Genomic DNA, 18,199 nt, shown 5'->3' with positions numbered 1-18,199 from the left:
TCAGTTGAACGTCAACAAGTCTGAGGCCCTCCTGATTGGCTCCCGTCAGCGCCTCCACACCTCAGGCGCTGACAGCATCACCATCCTCGGTTGCATACTCCATCTTACTAAGCCAGTATGGAAGCTTGGCATCTTGTTTGACCCTCAACTATCTTTTCTACCTCTGTTTCGTGACCTGCTCTGCCTTCCCCACCTCTGCAATATCGCCTGGCTCTGCCACTGTCTCACACAAAACCGAATCCCGAAACCCTCATACACGCATTCATAACATCGAGGCTTGACTATGCAAACTCCTTGCTTGTCGGCCTCCCCAACTCCTCTCTCCATAGGCTGCACATCATCACCCCTATCCACGCCCAACTCCACTGGCTTCCCGTGGAGTCCTGTAGCTTAGTGGTTAGAGCACTTGCTTTGCAAGTGAGAGACCTGAGTTCAATTCCAGGCAGGGCGAAACCTTGGGCAAGTTTCCTTACTCCACACACCTCATAATAATCCCTCCAAAACCAAAAATAAATTGGTCATTTTCAATCTACAACTGTTTGTGGGACATTGCTGTGCGCAATTGGCTGCCGCGTTCGCCCACAAATATACAGTCAATTCACTTTACAGTGTGTTCTGTGAAGCGCTTTGGGACGTCCTCCCGAAGTGAAAAGCACTATATCAAATGCAAGGATTATTATTATTATTATTATTATTATTATTATCTCACAGGATACAGTTCAAGATTCTGGTCCTCACCTTCAAAGCCATCCATGGCCTTGCTCCCACCTACCTCTGCAACCTCCTAATCCACTACCATCCTGCCCTCTCCCTCCATTCAGCAGGCTCCGGCCTGCTTCACGTCCCCCGCCTCGCCCCTCCAACCGTTGGCGGACAGGCATTCTGCCACTCTGCCCCCACGCTCTGGAACTTCATCCCACAGTACCTCTGCCTCGCCCCCTCCCTTGCCTCTTTCAAGACCCATCTCAAGACCTGTCTCTTCGACCGTGCTTTCGATCACCTTGCTTCCCCCCCCTACCCTCCACCCTCCCCAATTCCGACCCCCAGCGGGTTCAAAACACTGACTGTCCAGCTCCCTGCGACGTCCTCCCGACGTGAACAGCACTATACAAATGTAATTTTGTTGTTGTTATGCTCCTCTGTGGACTGAACTTCTCAATCAATACCAACATCAGCTTCCCAACAAACCAGCTCCCTTCATTAAGTTATGGTACTTTTAATAAAAACTTGTGAACCTTTAAAAACCTTTAAAGCTTGTAGAGCGCTTTGGGACTTACTCCTGAAATCAAGGGCACTATCAAATGCAAAGATTCTTAAAATATTTTGTTATAAAATGTGTGCCAGGAAAGTGTTCTAATTAAAATAATATTTTAATAAACTAAAAATTACAAACTAAAATTATAAAACTATATTTTTGATCTTGTTTTGAAATGTAATTTTGTTGTTGTTACTGCAGTAGTTTGTCGTGCGTAATAAGATGCTGTGGGCATTTCCCAATTTCTGCATTTGTGCTTAAAATTATGGCACTCTAAAGGACAAGTAACTGGGAATACTGATTACCAAGTTCAGAATTTAATTAAGCATGCCTGGGTTTGGTACTGAATGTCATTTTTAATGAGTATTACCTAGATTATTTCTTTAAGTTAACTTCCGCTTTTTAAACCACACTACATGTCAGTCTCTGGCTAATAGGTTACTGAAGGCCTGGCCTCAGCTTCCGCCAGTCCACAGTCTATGAATGATCATGTGGAGAAATGTGAAAGTGGCTTAGAATTAGTGTGCCTCTACTTTTCCATCCCTCCTTATCGGGAGGCAAATTGACTGCACTCAGTGTGACCTATTCCTTCTCCCTACCTTGCCATCTGACAAACCATTTAAGTTTAGGAACTCTCCTGTTTTGAAATTCGGAGGTAAAACTCCATCCCATCAGCTTCTTGTACCATTCCTTGATACTCCAATGCATAAAGCAATTTAGGGTTTAGTATACTTGTGTTGAATTTGTTTTGTAAATATAAAATATAAGCACAATTTCATATTTTTATGAAATCAATTGCTGCAAATTCAAAGCATTAAGGAAATTTTCTTTTCTTTTTTAAGTTATTGAGTAGTAAGCTTAAATTATTCAGGCTTCATAATTAGCAGATTTTAATATAAATTATTGACTGTAAATTGGGTTATAAGATTAGCATACTGGTGACATTCATCTTCCACTTTCAATTAGAGTGTCAGTTGTATATGAATCACAAGTATCACAGCACTTTCATCATTCTATACAGCACCTACATTCAGTTCAAGTCAGCAGTTAATATTCAATTAGTATTGCAGCCATGTCTTCACTGCTGCACACATATTGGCCTCTAGCATCTGATCTGAAATTCAATTTTGCTCTGCAGAATTGTATGTCGTATATTTTCTGTGAACAAAGCATTCTAGAAATCTCTCCAGAATTCTGATCATTTGCCAAGAAATTATTTAGAATGCAGTTATGCATGGTAGAATAAAACAGAATAAAAATAAAAACAATGCTACCTGCTAAAACAGACCGCATTCCAATCATACTTTTCCTAATTTCTCTGGTATAGATCCACACAATCACTTACACATCAGCCATACTGGTTGGCATTAATCTAAACATTATCTTTGCCCATTCAATACTATCTTAGTCCATGGTTTGGTGAGACCAACAAGGCTAAGTCAGGACCCATCAACATACATGCATACATGTGGGAGAAGGCAATACAATACACCATCCCACCAGTATATCCTGTGAAGCGCTTTGAAATATCTCAACAATGTGATAAAGTGCTGTATCAAATGCAATGATTATTATTATATGTAACCTAATACCCACTAGAGCTCTGAATGGTAATGCTCCAATAACATCCATTGTCTAATTGGTTAGGCTGTGGTTGAAGGATGAAAATTAGACAAGGCTCCTGTTTTTGATTAATATCCAACAACACCTATCATTTAAAACTGGAGGAATGATGATGTACAATTGAAATTGTTCTAGGTACATAAATATTAGTGCTAACATGTTCTCTATATTTTATAATAGAAAATAGCACTACAGAATCAAACTCTAGAGGAACCTGCTAACAGAACACCTCTGTGGAGTAAATTGCATGCTAGACTTTATTATAGCAATGCGATTGCTACTGATCTATAATGAAAAATCAAAACACTTCAATTTTGCAGGTCATAAATTGTAGTGGAGTACGTCTCAGAACAATGGAAAGGGGCACCTCTAATTACAATCTCTGAATGGATACAGAATGACTATTACACTTTGAATGTTTACATGGCTCTATTATAGCAAATTAATGGTTTCAGGGTCACAACTCCTTTTGCAAGGATTCATTTGGTTTGAAGTTAAATTCACAAAAATAAAGGAACGCGATCTATCCTATGCAGGGTCTTTGACTCAATTCTTGAGATGGTGAATCAAATTTCAATTTTAAAAGATTTCAATGCAGTAGAACTCAAACAAGTATATTAAAAAGGATCTTCACAGAGAATCCCATGAGACTGTGTTTATGAGCACAAGTCATTATGTGACTAACATTCAAGCTTTGTGCGCTTAACTATTCACTGGAGAAACAAATAAAAATTGACATTTGAACAGTTCAAACAGCTGATTTATTCAGAAATTGCTTACAAGAATATGACTAATTAAAAACCCAGGCAGAAGTAGTGGGTAAACACTGAATATGTGTCACTTCATGAAGATGAAAGTCTCATAAATCATGACAGAAGCATTGGGGTGCATTCTTCACACCAGTGAAGACATTTATAAGTGGCCTGTGGAGAGTCACCTAAACTTGAGTCATTTTTTACATTTTGATTTCTTTTCCCTATCAATTTTCTCCTCTCACATCTTGAAGGCAGTTATCATTCTGAATTACATGTTCACAAGTGTGACAATTGCTGGAACTCAATCAAAGTCCACTTTTATGTGTTACTCAAGATAGATTGTTGTGTAGACTATTTGCTGGGAGAGAGCCCATTGAATAGCAATCAGAGTACTTTTCCCCTCCTAGTGCTCCTATTGGTTTTGTGGCAGTGTGTGTTATTTCACTGTGTTTGCAAGTTGAGTGAACATTGGAGAAAGAATAGTAAAGGAGAGCTCAGCATTGGTTTCACAATGGCGTGGCAGAGGAGAAGAAATCTCAATAGTCAGGGCAAAAAATCCATGACTTTGTAATTCCCTGAATTCCCAAATTATTACACCTTTCACTTCCCTTACTCGTTCAGGTAGACCATGTCAGTGCCAGCTATCAGTTTTTAGTTTACAGGAAATGATTGGGTATTCTCAATCATTCAAAACACCCCGACGAATGAGAAATAGCTACATGATCATAGAATGTTAGATGCAGGTATCAAGTCTGTGCAGAAGTTTTGGCCCAGTTTAATCCCACTCTCCTGCTTGCTCTCCATACCTTTTATTATTCTTTTTCCCCCAAGAATCTATCTAATTTCACTTCAAAATAAATTATGATTTATTATCCAATAAATGAATCTCTTGAACCCTTCAATTAGATCATTAGATTAATAAAAAAAAATTGACAACTCTATCCACAACTATTTGTGGGACACTGATGTGGCACAATTGGCTGCTGTGTTTCACCCACAAAATATATAGTCAATTCACTTTACAGTATATTCTGTGCAATGCTTTGAGATGTCTCAACGACGTGATAAGGAGCTATATCAAATGCAAGGATTATTATTATTAACTGGTAGCACTCCTGTAATGGATAGCATTCAAATATCTGAATGCGAAGATCACCAAGCTTGGGTTCTTTCATTAAAACATTTATAGTCAAGACAGTCCGTCATTAAGACAATGTAGGCACAAACATACTTTATCTGTTGGACACAGAGGCCAAGAGCAAGATGAATAATCTTTTTGATCAATGTATCTCTCTACGTTTGATGTTTTGTGTGCTCATATTTCCTTACGTGAGGAAGACCATGTTCCACCACCATGAAAGCAGAGATTAAACCGCAAATAAACATAAGATTAATGATTAAAAAGCACTAGTTCTGCTTGTAGTTTTCATTTGAGCAATATGCCCTCTTTTGCTTTCCATTACTAATGTTGGTTTGATTTTAATGGACTCACTTCTTTGATAGCATCCTTGTGAATGTACACCACAGCTGACCTGACTGGCAATTACTTGAATCAATTTTTTGCAATGTAGTATTAGATCAGTGTCTAAAGTACTAAGAACATTAGGTGCTCCCTGATCACGATGACACTTCTGTATATTACATGCTGTTTTTTTGTTGTATTTGTCTTGCATAAATACAAATGAAAAATCAGCAAGAAAGGTTACCAAAACAAACAGTTTGGCCTATTTTCATTCACCGTGTTTACAAGATTTGCATTAACCTATAACTCCTCTTTTGACCTTCTGGTATCAGTATCTCTTTGCTCATCTTAATTTTTTCTTTGATTTTATTCTCTTGATTATTTTGTTCCCAAGGGCCACTAGCCAATCTGGATTATCACCTGCTACAATAGCATTAATAATAAGGCTTTATATTGCATTAATGCAATTTGGGGAGTTGAATTAAATCTGTAAATTATAATTTATCTAATGCCACATGAAGATGATTCCTTTTCACTGCTTGTAATCTTTTGTGGTCACAACTTTTCTTTGCAGTAGCTTTATGTGTCATGAAAATTATTTAATCAGTTCTTTTCTTTATGGGTTTTCGTTTTATTTTGTGTTAATCTAGTTCCATTACTCATTGTCCCCGCCCATATAATTCCTCTTTATGTCCCCTTCTCTTTATCTTAAGACAAACATAATGTGCATGAAAGGAATTCACTGCTACTTAAAAACCTACTTTTAATGCCATAAACTATTGTTATGCAGAGTTCAAATTTAAGCTATATTTAATTCTTATGTTTTATAGTTTGCGGCTTGGGGTAATGTTGCGATTAGAATTTCAGAATAATACTGCATCACTTAAACTGTTACATCATAAAATGAATATTGCAGAATTGGTATCTACTGAATATTACTTATTATAATGCAGAATAGCCATCTGTGCTGCAAATGCCTATGGTTTTAACATCTTAGGTTATAAGTTGTTAAAAACCAAATAAGCTGCCTGTCATTTATTCAAACCTCATGAGAACTGACTGAACTGAATAAAGCCAATTTTGTGAGAGCTCAACTCCTATTCAATGTATATTAGATAAGTATCTAACCCCATCCTTTATCATTTCTGCTTCAATGGTGCAAATTCCTCGGTGCTATTCAAATGTTTTTCCTGAGATTTCATGTAATGTTCTACATACGACTGCCTTAATTTCACAGTACCTCTGAGAACAACCCAACTAATACCTCCTGATCCAGGGGGTATTAGCTTTTATCAGAACATACTTTTGTATTAATATTTCAATTTTTTTCCAGAATTTGTTTTCATTTGAAACATTAGTTAATTATTCCCATTTTTCTATTCCATTTAAATTGTCACAATATCCTTCATGCACCCAAACTGCCCCTCAAAAATATGTACACTTGGCATAGACACAGACAAGTGTTCACAAGCCTTTGGTGTGCCGCTGGTAGGTGCATCAGCAGTAGGGAAAGAACTCTTTTTTTGTCCTAAGGTAAGTACCAAGTTTTTGCTCGGTAACTTTCTACTGTAAACATGACTGCAGTCAGGAATTCAGCGTGTGGGAATTAGTGAGCAGGACCGATATTCCAGCATACTGGTTGAGGTTAGTGATTTCAAAACTGTCGCAAACCACAACTTTCACAATCTATTATTTATACTGCCAGTTTATAGGAGGAAGCTGAAGCTTTCTGTCTTTCCAGAACCATTTATTAATTTATTTTTCACACCAATTCCTGCCATTTTCCATAACATTTATGTCAGTGGTAATAGTTACTCGATTATCCAAGTCCATTTGAAGTGACACAATTCAGTGGTATCAATATTCCCTGCATTTGATATAGCGCTTTTCACGTCTTCTAGAGGTCTCAATATCCACTTGTAGTAAAATATTCCACATCCTAAATGATTTCTGACTTTACCCTTTATGATTCTAGTAATAATCTTGAGTTTATGTACTTAACTGTCTCTCCAGTAAAGAGACCAATACCTGTCTTCACTACAACTCCTCTAACAGTTTGCTTCTCCTGCCATGTGTGCTGTTCCTCGGGGCTCTATCCTTGGTCCTCTACTTTTCCACATCTACTTCACCCTTGGTGATATCACCTAAGTACATTTCCACATATGTGTATAAGACACCCAACTTTATATGACACCCTTTTTGTCTCCACTCTCGACTCCAGACCACTGCTTTCTGAAAAACAACTTGTTAGGCATTAGGTCCTGTATGTGCTTTAACATTCTCCAACACAAGGTCTACAAACTTGAGACTTCTTGCTCATTTCCTGCCAGCGCCTCCTCACCTCAGGCACTATATCAGTTGCTTACTCGTGGAGCCTGTGGGGAACCTTGATGTCTGTTCCACCCTTGGCTTTCAGTTAAGCCTTTTATCCAGGCTCTGACCAAATCTGCTTTCCTCCAACTGCACAACATCACTTGCCTTTGCGATTACTGCACACTATTGTCAGGATACACCATTATCGGAAGGTACCCCATGATCAGAAATATATAAATGGTTGATCAAATTTCTGGATTATTATATGGAATAACCCAATTAGATTATTAAATCATAATCTGCATCATGATAAAATATGGTGATACAATAAGGGGTTGAGATGTCTGAAGTATTCAAAGACTATAGTAATGCCATAACTCCTAGATTAATTTATGCCACGGAAAACATCCCAAAGAATTCCCAACCCCTAAAAAATGCAAACTTAACTAATACTTACCAATCTTCACCTTTTTCTGTTCTTTTTACAGCAATAGCCAGTTTGCCTCTGTGATTAAATCATATGGCTTGGCAAACAGGGGTATTGACAAGCAGAGAACATCAGGATTTATCTAACTTGCATAGATAACAAAATAATCATGTTGAAAGCCATTCACAAATCATTCTGCACTGAAGGGAGTCAGAAATGAAAGAAATGCTCTTTTCCTCTGGTATTAATAGAAATCTTTTGATCTCATGGATCTTCAAGAGCATCAAAGACAATGCTCCATTTGAGAGGTATATTATTTGGAAGGTTAGCAAGGGCTGAAACTGGTACTGCTATTAATCACTTAAAATAGGGTAAAATTTACAACTTATAATTTCTTAAACAAAGTTTACTTTACCAATATTACAAATAATGTAAATTGTTCCTTTTTATGTTCCTAACAGCTGTGCCAAGGATGCAACCCTGCTTTTAGTTTTTATTGATATCCACTATATGTATTAGTTTTTTTCCCCCAGTATTGTAATGGTTACACAGTGCAGGTTTGAACTGAATAAAATCCAAAGTATGTGCCAGGTATCCCTAGCTAGCTTCTGTATAGAAAACAAGTAAGCTTGTGAATAAAATGAACTGTTCAGGCAAGAATAGTTGAATGGGACAATCCATCTCGCTCGCAGGATGAGAACAAGCTGGTTCCTTCAGGTAGGTGCTAGACAAGAATATTTTTCAGTTCAGAAAAGCTAATATATTGTTTCTAAGGAGCTTTCATGATTCCATTAGTGCAACTTGGAATGAACTGCACAGCAACTCTGGTAACCTTATTGTTCCCCATGGCTGCCGCTGCTAAAATCTTTCAAAGAATGCCATATTTAGTCAGAAGTAATAAACATCACTAAAACAGCTTACATCATTGAGCCAACAAGCTGGCTAAAATGAAAATAGACCAATTCCTAGTGGAAGCTGCAGCATTGCATCAGTCTTTATGTCAGATCTGTGTTATTTCATCAGGTATTTCAAATCATGGATAATTTGTGATTAAAAATCAAAAGCAAGTTTATTCTTTGTTTACTGGCAGTGTTGTAGAAGTCTGACTGTAGAGTGTTAAACTCACTCGGTCGCCGTTGTAGCTGGATGGGACGTGCGTTCCTCTGGGACAAACCCTGCCAGGAAGAGGAGGACGGAGCAGAGGGCCCAGCCTGTGCAGGAAAGAGAGGGAAAGGAATGGAGGGAAGAAGGTATAAAAACAAAAAAAGAAATAAACTAGTTATGTCAGGAATAACTTGGACAGAATCAGAATCAGACACATAGTGAAATTGCCTTTGGGAATTGAAAACAGCTAAAGTGCTGCTTTAGAACAGACTATACCCTATAACTTTCAAATGATTAATTTTAACAGGTCTCACACCAAACTGCTGCAGAAAAAGTAACTTGTAACATTGTATTTTAACTGGATTACAACCCACACATGGGAAATAGAAGCAACAACATTCCCATTGGTTCTGCCTGTTAGTAAACAGTGGATAATTTTTTTTTAAAGTTGTTATTCTAAAAAAGTCTCTCTTCAGCTTGTGCCTCATATTTCTTTCCTTCACGTACCCAGAAAATTCGATGCTCCTGCCCGAGAGTACGACAGAACAAGTTTATTGAGCACGTTCCTCCCTCACCTAGGTCTGTCTACTCATTGTCTCCCCATTATGGCACAATTGATTGAGAATTTGTCCAGTAAATTATAGCTCATGTTGCATATCGCTTTAATGACTTAATTAGTAATTGGATATTGACAATGAGAAGCAAGCATAAAAGGATTTTAGGAAAGTGACTGGGCAGATTGTGCTAGAGAGTGAAAGCGAATAAATAAATGTTCAAGTAATGGAACTAGTGAATCTAAACTGTTTACAAACATTACAGCTCAGACTTCTATCACTTCATGTAGCAGTGCATTGGGTTAACCTGGATTCTGTTATGCTATTCTGCTTTTTCTGAAATTTTGAAAATTTCCCTACTCTTAAGTTTCCTGTTATCCTATGCTTTGTTTTGTGACAAAGAAGGTGACCAGCTCTGACAGAACCTCTTATTCCGTTGCTACATGATATATGAGAACAACTGCATTTGATTTACTCTCCTAAGCAACGTGACTGAGATAAATAGTGGGGCTGAACTTGTATTCCACCATTCTGTGGCATTTGAATAATGTGATATCTCATTGTCTCAATACTTCTGCATTTAATGTACTTTCTGATGTACTATTGTTGACTGAAGGTATATTTATAAGTGAGGAACATGAGGGAATAATGGCAGAGAACTTTTCCAGTGCAGAAAACAAGCCAATGCACCAAAAATAAAACAGTTCCCTTGTGATTTACAATGTTTCGAATGCTACAGAAGGCAAGATAAACTCAAGAAGAAATCAAGCCATTTCTCGTCATACAGCTTGTCTACAATCCACACAATCTGATGTAATATACATAAATTACATTAGAGTCAGGAGATGCTGATGACCGCTATACTAGAAATACCACTACAGTTCTCAAATTTAAGTGTTATTTGACAAATGTAAATCAGTGCATGAGGCAGAACCCCAGGTAGCTACTTTGCCAGGTGCTCCAAATCTCAAGAACAGTTTTCACACTATTGTACACTCAAAAAACAATGCTCAAGCGAGTTGTTCGAATTTGGAATGATCTGTCTGAAAGGGTAGTTAAGTTCGATTCGATAACAGCTTTTAAGGGAGAACTGGACAGGTATCTGGGGAAGACGGGTTTGCAGGGTTATGGGGAGAAAACTGGTGATTGGGGTTAGTGAAAGTGACTTGCTCTGTCAAAGAGCCGACACAGACTCGATGGGCCGAATGGCCTCCTTCTGTGCCATAACATTCTATGAATCTAAAAAAAATCTATGAATTGTTAAACTCTGAAAAAACCAACAAGAATTTGTCAGTGTTACTCCCTTGAAACAAGCTACACTCCCAAATAAACCGGTACATATATATTAGGCTATACAGTATATATATATTAGGCTATACTGTATACAGTATTCATTGATCTATCATCACCAAGATTTCTGCTCAAAGGACATACTGGACTGGATAAGACCATTGAATTGTATCTGCTTGGTCTCAAACTTATTATTTTTGAAAAGAAAAATAAAGCTAAACTAATCCATTTATCATACCGCTCAAGTGAATTATTCACTAAATAGCTATCTAATTCTCTCTGCCTCATCCTAGTCCCTGGGCAGTTGTTCCACCAATTCACCAATGCCTCATAGTTTCTACCCAGAAGACAGAAACTATCAGACTGTGAACAAACATTAAATGTATAAATTCCATATCGTGACAGATTGCAATTCTGTAACAATAATTTTAAACAGCTTTTGTAAAGATTACAACAGTGAGATTTTCAATTATAAATTTCTTGTCAATTGCAATTTAAAATACTGAAGCAGACTCTTAAATATTATCTGAAAATATTATTTTATTTAACTGATAATTTGAGGTTGAACAACCATTTGCCCTTATATAGCATCTTCATATAAGAGAACGTTTCAGAAGTCCTACAAAGATGGAGTAATACTGAACTGGGAGAGTTGGGGGAAAGGGAAGAGGTATTGACTATATTTTCAATATTCATATTGAAAGAAAGTTTGCCTGCCAATAGTTGTATTAGGTGGGCAGGGAAAATGAAGGAAGCCATAGTTGGCAGAGCGACAGCAGTTGGTGGGGGAGTAGGATTCTAGAAAATTGTAGAGGTAGGATGGGGCAAAGCTCTGGAAGCAATTGAAGTTATAAAAATAACTTAAAAATTGTGAATTCAGTTTTAATTCGGATGGTGTTCCTCTTTAAAAATTACAGAAAGCTTCCAAAATAATATAGAATTTAATAATTTTCTGCAATTCTACAATCTTACATTTTAGGATGAAATGGTGTTAAAGGGTAAGGCTAGGTGAAATTATGGGCACTTATAATTTTCTGCTATTTTAGATACTTTTGGATTGGTTGCACAGGCAGCAGTCTCATTACATTGGCGTAAAGCAGTGTCACACCCGGAGCATGATGTTACATAATCAGCAGTATCTGACCTACAGCATGAACCTCATTTTAACTGTCCTAAGAAACGGGAAACAACAATTATAAGTGAAGGCTCCAGCTACTAAAATCTACCTAGTGACCTCTGATGGGGCTTGGTTATAATGCCTCCTCTCCCCCCGCATGGTTGAACAGCTTGTCTAAGTTACACGTGAAGCATGCAACTTGGACAAGTCATTAGAGAGCTGTGAGTACTCATGGAGCGGGACTCCAAAATACCTTAAGAAAGGGAATGAACACAATGGAAGAAAATTTGTGAATTAGAACAAATATTGAAATCTAAAGGTCCAAGGAAAATCGTGCTCAAAAATATAATCTTCGATGAATAGGGAACATTGCGCTCATCAGGCTCAGGCCTGCTGCATGTCTCCCGCCCTACCCGCCCTACCATCGATGGCAAGGCTTTCAACTCTCTGCCCCCACACTTTAGAACTCCATCCCACGGTCCCTTCGCCTCGCTTCCTCTCTTTCCTCCTTCAAGGCCGGTCTCAAGACCCTTCTCTTCGACCGTGTCTTTGGTCTCCCTCCCACCTCTCTGACTTCCCTCACCCCTACACCACCCCTCCCCATGCTTGGGCCCCGACAACTGACTGTTCAGCGCTTTGGGACGTCCTCCCGACGTGAAAGGCGCTCTACAAATGTAATTTTGTTGTTGTTGTTGCAAGCTTAAATGAGCCTTCACTAAAATCAGCTGTATACTAAAAGGGCCATGCGTACATAAAAATATAATAAACATATAATTTACTGCAGATCATTATCCTTCCTTACAAGCCAACACATCATTAACAGCAAATGATGGCCACCTTTATGTGGTTCATAAAATGTTCAGCAATGCTGTTCGAATTCAAAAAGATAAAGGTTGTCAAAGGTCAACATGCCTTGTCACTCAAGCATCCACTTCTCTTTCAGTATTCATATTGAGCCTTTGCTATCTAATATTATTGGCACAACAATGAATGCTAAGGAAAAAATGTCAATTCACCTTTTTCAGCTCAAAAAGGAAGTAAACAATTGGTACACTCTAATAAAATTTATTGGAGGGAAAGTGCAAAAGGCCGTTTTATTATTTATTATTTGTAATCTAAGGCTGGATGTGAGAAAGAATTTGGTTTCCTGCTTTTTCCCTTATGACTTATCTTCACAGAATGAAGTGGCCTCATTAAATCCTGACATTGAGGCAGAAATTCAATTATTTTAAAATAGTATTCACACTTAAACTGTGATAGTTGCCATTAATGTAGGTCTATAAAATCTCATCTTTTCACAAATTACTCCTGAGGATCTGTGTAGAGGAAAGGATAGAGTAAGAGCAAACCATTTAAAATATTTTTGGTTAAATATATAGGGATTGCAAAGGCTTGAGTAAGCAGATTTTACAGAACAAGGTTGTAGATCATTATAAATAATATCCTCCCGATTGGAATGCACAGTATATTATTAAACTCCTTGCTGTTTAACCTTGGGTAAAGTTGCCATCTAATCTGTTTGTCACCAGCACAGCTGGAGAGTTGTTGGTTGGAAGTTCAAACCAACAATATAGTTTTTATTGAAAATCCTTTCTCTCATGAGCACAATATTATTCAATTGGTGTTATCAAGTTACACGTTAGATGAGCAGGATCACACCAAATAAAGGAATACAGAGAAGCAGAGCTCTAATTTAAAATTCACTACTGCTTGGTTTGCTTATCGTCGGTGGAATGTGCATGACCCAACAGTGCAATTTGCAGGGTGGCTATCAGTGTAGGCTGCATTGAGAAGAGAAATCTGGACTAACCAGAAAACACCACCATGGAGGAATAGGGGTGGACAGGTGCACAGTCAAGTCCCAGTGTCTAAGGGAAACAGGGAGGCTTGACTGAGAGAGGACATTAGAGCCAGATGAAGATTGGATTTGGGCAAAAGTGACAGGAAAGGAATAATTAGCAAAGGAGTATGGTTGGATGAGAGTAATTGGGAGGCAATATGTGGCAAAGGTAGTGAACAGTTTGGGGTGTGCGTAAGGACGAAAATAATAATAATCCTTACATTTGTTGCAGTGCCTTTCATTTCAGGAGCATATCTCAAAGCCCTTCACAGAATTCACTGTAAAGTGTAGTGACCGAGTCAATTTTTAGGTGAACACGGCAGCCAATTTGTGTACAGTAATGTCCCGCAAACAACCATGAAGTGAACAAATTTTATCTGGCTAAATTAATGAATGAATCATAAAAGGCAAGTAAAGAATGAGAGTCTAACCAAACATAACTATGGGAAGATGGCACCAATTATAAATAGTTATAACCTTACTCCATTGCCTGCCTCAATCCCGTCTACTCCAATTACCTTTAGGACTCTGTTTCATTGCTGATAAAGGAAACTCTATCTCTGGGTTTATGATCAAATCAAGGTAGAACAGCAGCATGGGAGCCTCCTTTTTCGGCTGTCAGAACAAAATGGGTTTGAGCACATTTAGCTCCATTCCTAGTGGGCATGGTCTCAATGCACAAAATAACTCAATTTGGCAGAGATTAGTAACCTGATTCAGAGAATATGATCATGGAAAGAAACATCACATCGGTACATTAATGAACATTGTTCTGAGGTTTACAAAGCACATAATTGTCTTCTTTGGTGGCCTAGTGTACACAGTAACGCCATCTGATAGAACATTAATCTATGCAAAGCAGAAATTCACACACTGGAACCCTTCTTTGTGCTAAATTAGCTGATTTCAGCAAGGGCAGTTGTTCCAGCATAGTAGTTGACTGCAGTCCTCCTGGACTAGGGAGTGGGNAAAAACGTTTAGGAAAAACTGCTCCCAGGTCCTAGCCACGAACCAAAGGTGGAAAAGTATGTGATGCCCTCCAATGTCAAATAGTTTGATAACACTCATTATGTAGATTGAAATATGACTGATGACTACTTAGATACCAGATAATTTCCATTTGGTGGAATTATGCCCCAGCTTCAGTATACATTGCTCCATGTATGCATGGACCACGGACACGAGTTACTAAGCTGGACCTACACATGCACAGGATCCTCCAAAAAAAAATAATGTTACATTGCTTTCCAAGAAATTACATAGGCATTAGTATTTCTGTGTTGTGCAATGTTCTTCATTTACAGAGAAGAGTAAAATTCAAATATCTTACTTTTAAGTGATTCAAATTTTCTGAATGAGTCTGGGTATTACACATGTGGAATCTTTTGCACCAGTGGTATATGAACCTAGCTAGAACTTTGGAAAAACTAAAATGATACAAACCAGAAGTGATGTGGGACATGACAGGGACCTCAAATATCCAGTACTTCTGAACAACTTAGGAGTTGCTTCCTGCAGCGCCAGTTATGATTGTACCTTTCCACGGTGTCTTCCCGACGTGAAAGGCGTTTTACAAATGTAATTTGGTTGTTGTTGTTGTTGTTGTGTCTATCAGTTCTATTAAACTATTATTAATGGAAGAGTCTAATTCATCTGGCAACACCATCTGAGTTATTATCACTAACTTAGAAAATTAATGGTTGGTTTATAAACATGGCTGACAGTTAACAGATCCGGTCCCAGCATGCTTTTACAGGAGTAATAACATGTATATCTGCAAGACTGATATCATGGTACAGGTTGAAAATGACTCTATAATGCTACTTTTCATTCTGAGCAAAGTGGTCATGTAATATACCAAACATCTGGTCAAGTAAAACAAAACTTTTCAAAAGATGCTAGGATAGTTGAAAGGTGACTGAAAGCTAGAAGAAATTAACTCAAACAAGAGGTTCTTTGCTTTTTCAAAGACATGAGTAAAACCTGAGAAGCTTGAAAACAACATAACAATTGAAAATTATAAAATTCTTATTCTTTATACTATAGATTTAAAAAAAATCAATATCACCATTATCCTGAGAATAGTAGCGTGCACATAATATAGATGAAAGATCAAAGATCAGCGTGAATTGGGAACTGGAAGTCCAAGGAGTAACTCGAATGGCACTCAAAACAAATGTAAAATGCATATTGTAACCTTATTATTTAATATACTGTATTTGGTATTTTAAATGACCTTGAGTAAACTGGTAACAATGCTTTAAAGGAGATCTGTATTTTTTTAAAATGGAAATAACTCAGAAAAGGATATAGTTTGGGTTGATAATAATATACATGTAATGAATGTAACATTTCACATGTGAAAATCATTACAACCCAAAGCCATTATTGTTTCAGGCATTTACAAATGGCACCCCTACCAATAACTTTTCAGGTGACAATACCCATTCATCATACTTGTAATAGCATTTGTGCACTATATAACATATGAAGTAGGGATTGTTTCTGATGAGCATACTGATGATGGGCTATTCCAAATGCTTCATGTCCCCCTGTTTTCAAATAAATGAATATCAACATTAATAGAGAATTACTAAATACTTATTAAAAATCTTCTTTGTAAGATAGAAATGCGTAGGAACAGAAAGACCATTGTGATTCAACTGGCTGGTACCAAGAAAACAAACACTTGTACAAAGCAATAGTGAGGATCAGAATTGCAGTTAAAATGGCAACTGTTACTTGCTCAACTACATTTATTACAACTCCCCCAAATTATTACATTTATTACAACCCCCAAGCCTCAATTAACTGAAAAATGAAAATGATCTTGCACGGTACTTATTGAGTGTAAATTTACTGTTAGTGGACAAGTTGCTCCTTTAACTGTCCAACAAATACATCATGTATCTTATTTCAATAGATGATAATTTATAAACCTTGCAATTTTGTCCTGAAAAGTATGAATCCTTAATTGATGAGCATGAATCTAGATTTCTGTTCCTTCAGCAAATGTGTTATTTTAATGGATAGGTCTACAATTTAATCTATTCTACAAGTAGAAATATCTGGAATATGTAAAACTGCACGGTTCTTGTAAGAAGGGGATTAGCTCCTGGGGTGTATTCTAATTGCCACACAATTTGTATTAATCAAGGATTAGTTACAGAGAATCATTTCAAAATCTGAATTTACTCAGTGAAACCAGAACATGCTAGAAATGCACAAGAGTTGATCAGCATGGATCAGCATTTTATGAGTACCCCCAAACTCTTTCAGAAGCTAATTGATCTGCTGTGCATTTCTAGTACTTTCAGCTTTTATTTCCAGCATTCACATTGTGTCTTTCTATCTCTTACTTTACTCGAGTTTGGATCTGTTGTATTAAACTCGACCTCAGACCATTCCAGGGAGTGTTTTGTACTGCCTGACTATGCATCTTCCTTGACAAAGCATGCAAGAAAGAGACCTGAAATCAGGTTTCTGTCAATCCTTTGGATAATTACAAGGAGGTGTGCAAAATTGCTCATGGTGAACACATCTATTGATTTTGTTCTTCTCTCCCTGCTGATTACTCAGTAGCTCTCTAGTATGTTTGGTATTTGACAATACAATTCTGTAGCATGTAGAATTTTATTGCAACCTTCTGTCAGACACTGGAGAGAGAAAAGTTTTGTTATTCTTGTGATGAAAGCTTTTTTATTCCCCAAATCAAAATTAAATGTATACAATGTGACACTGCAGAGATTATTTTATGAAAAATTATTCAAATTTACCATTTTAAATAGAGCAGAAATCATTTAAAATCAAAATGTTCTTAAATTGGTATTTAAGTAACATGTTGCTTTCTAAAAATCTAATTAAGGGTACATGAAGCATTGAATCAAGATGTAGAGTTACAGAGAATGAATGATAAGCACAAAAAATGCACATAAGGTGTTGAGATAGCACCAGATGCACAGAAGAGTCGAACTTACATGAGTTCCTTTATGGGCAGTTTGGGTAGTCTTATCAACACATGAAGCCGCTACTCCTTTTATGTCATGGCTCTCTTTTTGACAATTACACTTTATGCTCTGTGTGGAATCAAAAAATAAGAGTTAGTCTAATAAGACTGTTCATTCTACGTACCACTATTCTAGACATTTTAGTCACTAACATCACTTTGGGACTCTGCTGCACTCTAATAGCCTAATCACCCCTGCAAAAGCCATTTAATGAAAGCATCCAAAAATGAACAGTTCGAAACCAGTCAATATCAAAACAAGTTCAAATTCTAATTGGGTCTCAAACTAAAAAGTTGCTGTTATTAAGCTATCCTCCACTAGATATAATGCCCCTTGTTAAAATAAAATTAGATGTTTCACTGTTAATGTGATGACATCAATAGAATGGCACTTTACTATTTTATTATTGTCGTTTCACATAAATATTTATGACTTTGCATATCAATCATAGG

General features: G+C 37.3%; 1 protein-coding gene across 1 annotated transcript in view; it reads right to left on the bottom strand.

Annotated features, from left to right (window-relative positions):
- Positions 1–18,199, bottom strand: part of LOC103181162 (serine-rich coiled-coil domain-containing protein 2) — a 164,084-nt gene that overhangs the window by 12,331 nt on the left and 133,554 nt on the right. Inside the window, exon 9 of the mRNA XM_042336760.1 lies at positions 17,718–17,816. Coding sequence (XP_042192694.1) covers positions 17,718–17,816 — 99 coding nt within the window. The remainder of the gene's footprint in view (positions 1–17,717; positions 17,817–18,199) is intronic.

The sequence above is a fragment of the Callorhinchus milii genome, unplaced genomic scaffold, assembly GCF_018977255.1.
Source record: "Callorhinchus milii isolate IMCB2004 unplaced genomic scaffold, IMCB_Cmil_1.0 Scaffold7, whole genome shotgun sequence".
Classification (NCBI taxonomy): Eukaryota; Metazoa; Chordata; class Chondrichthyes; order Chimaeriformes; family Callorhinchidae; genus Callorhinchus; species Callorhinchus milii.
Note: the sequence above shows the minus strand (reverse complement) of the source record. Positions and strands in the feature narration are given on the sequence as shown.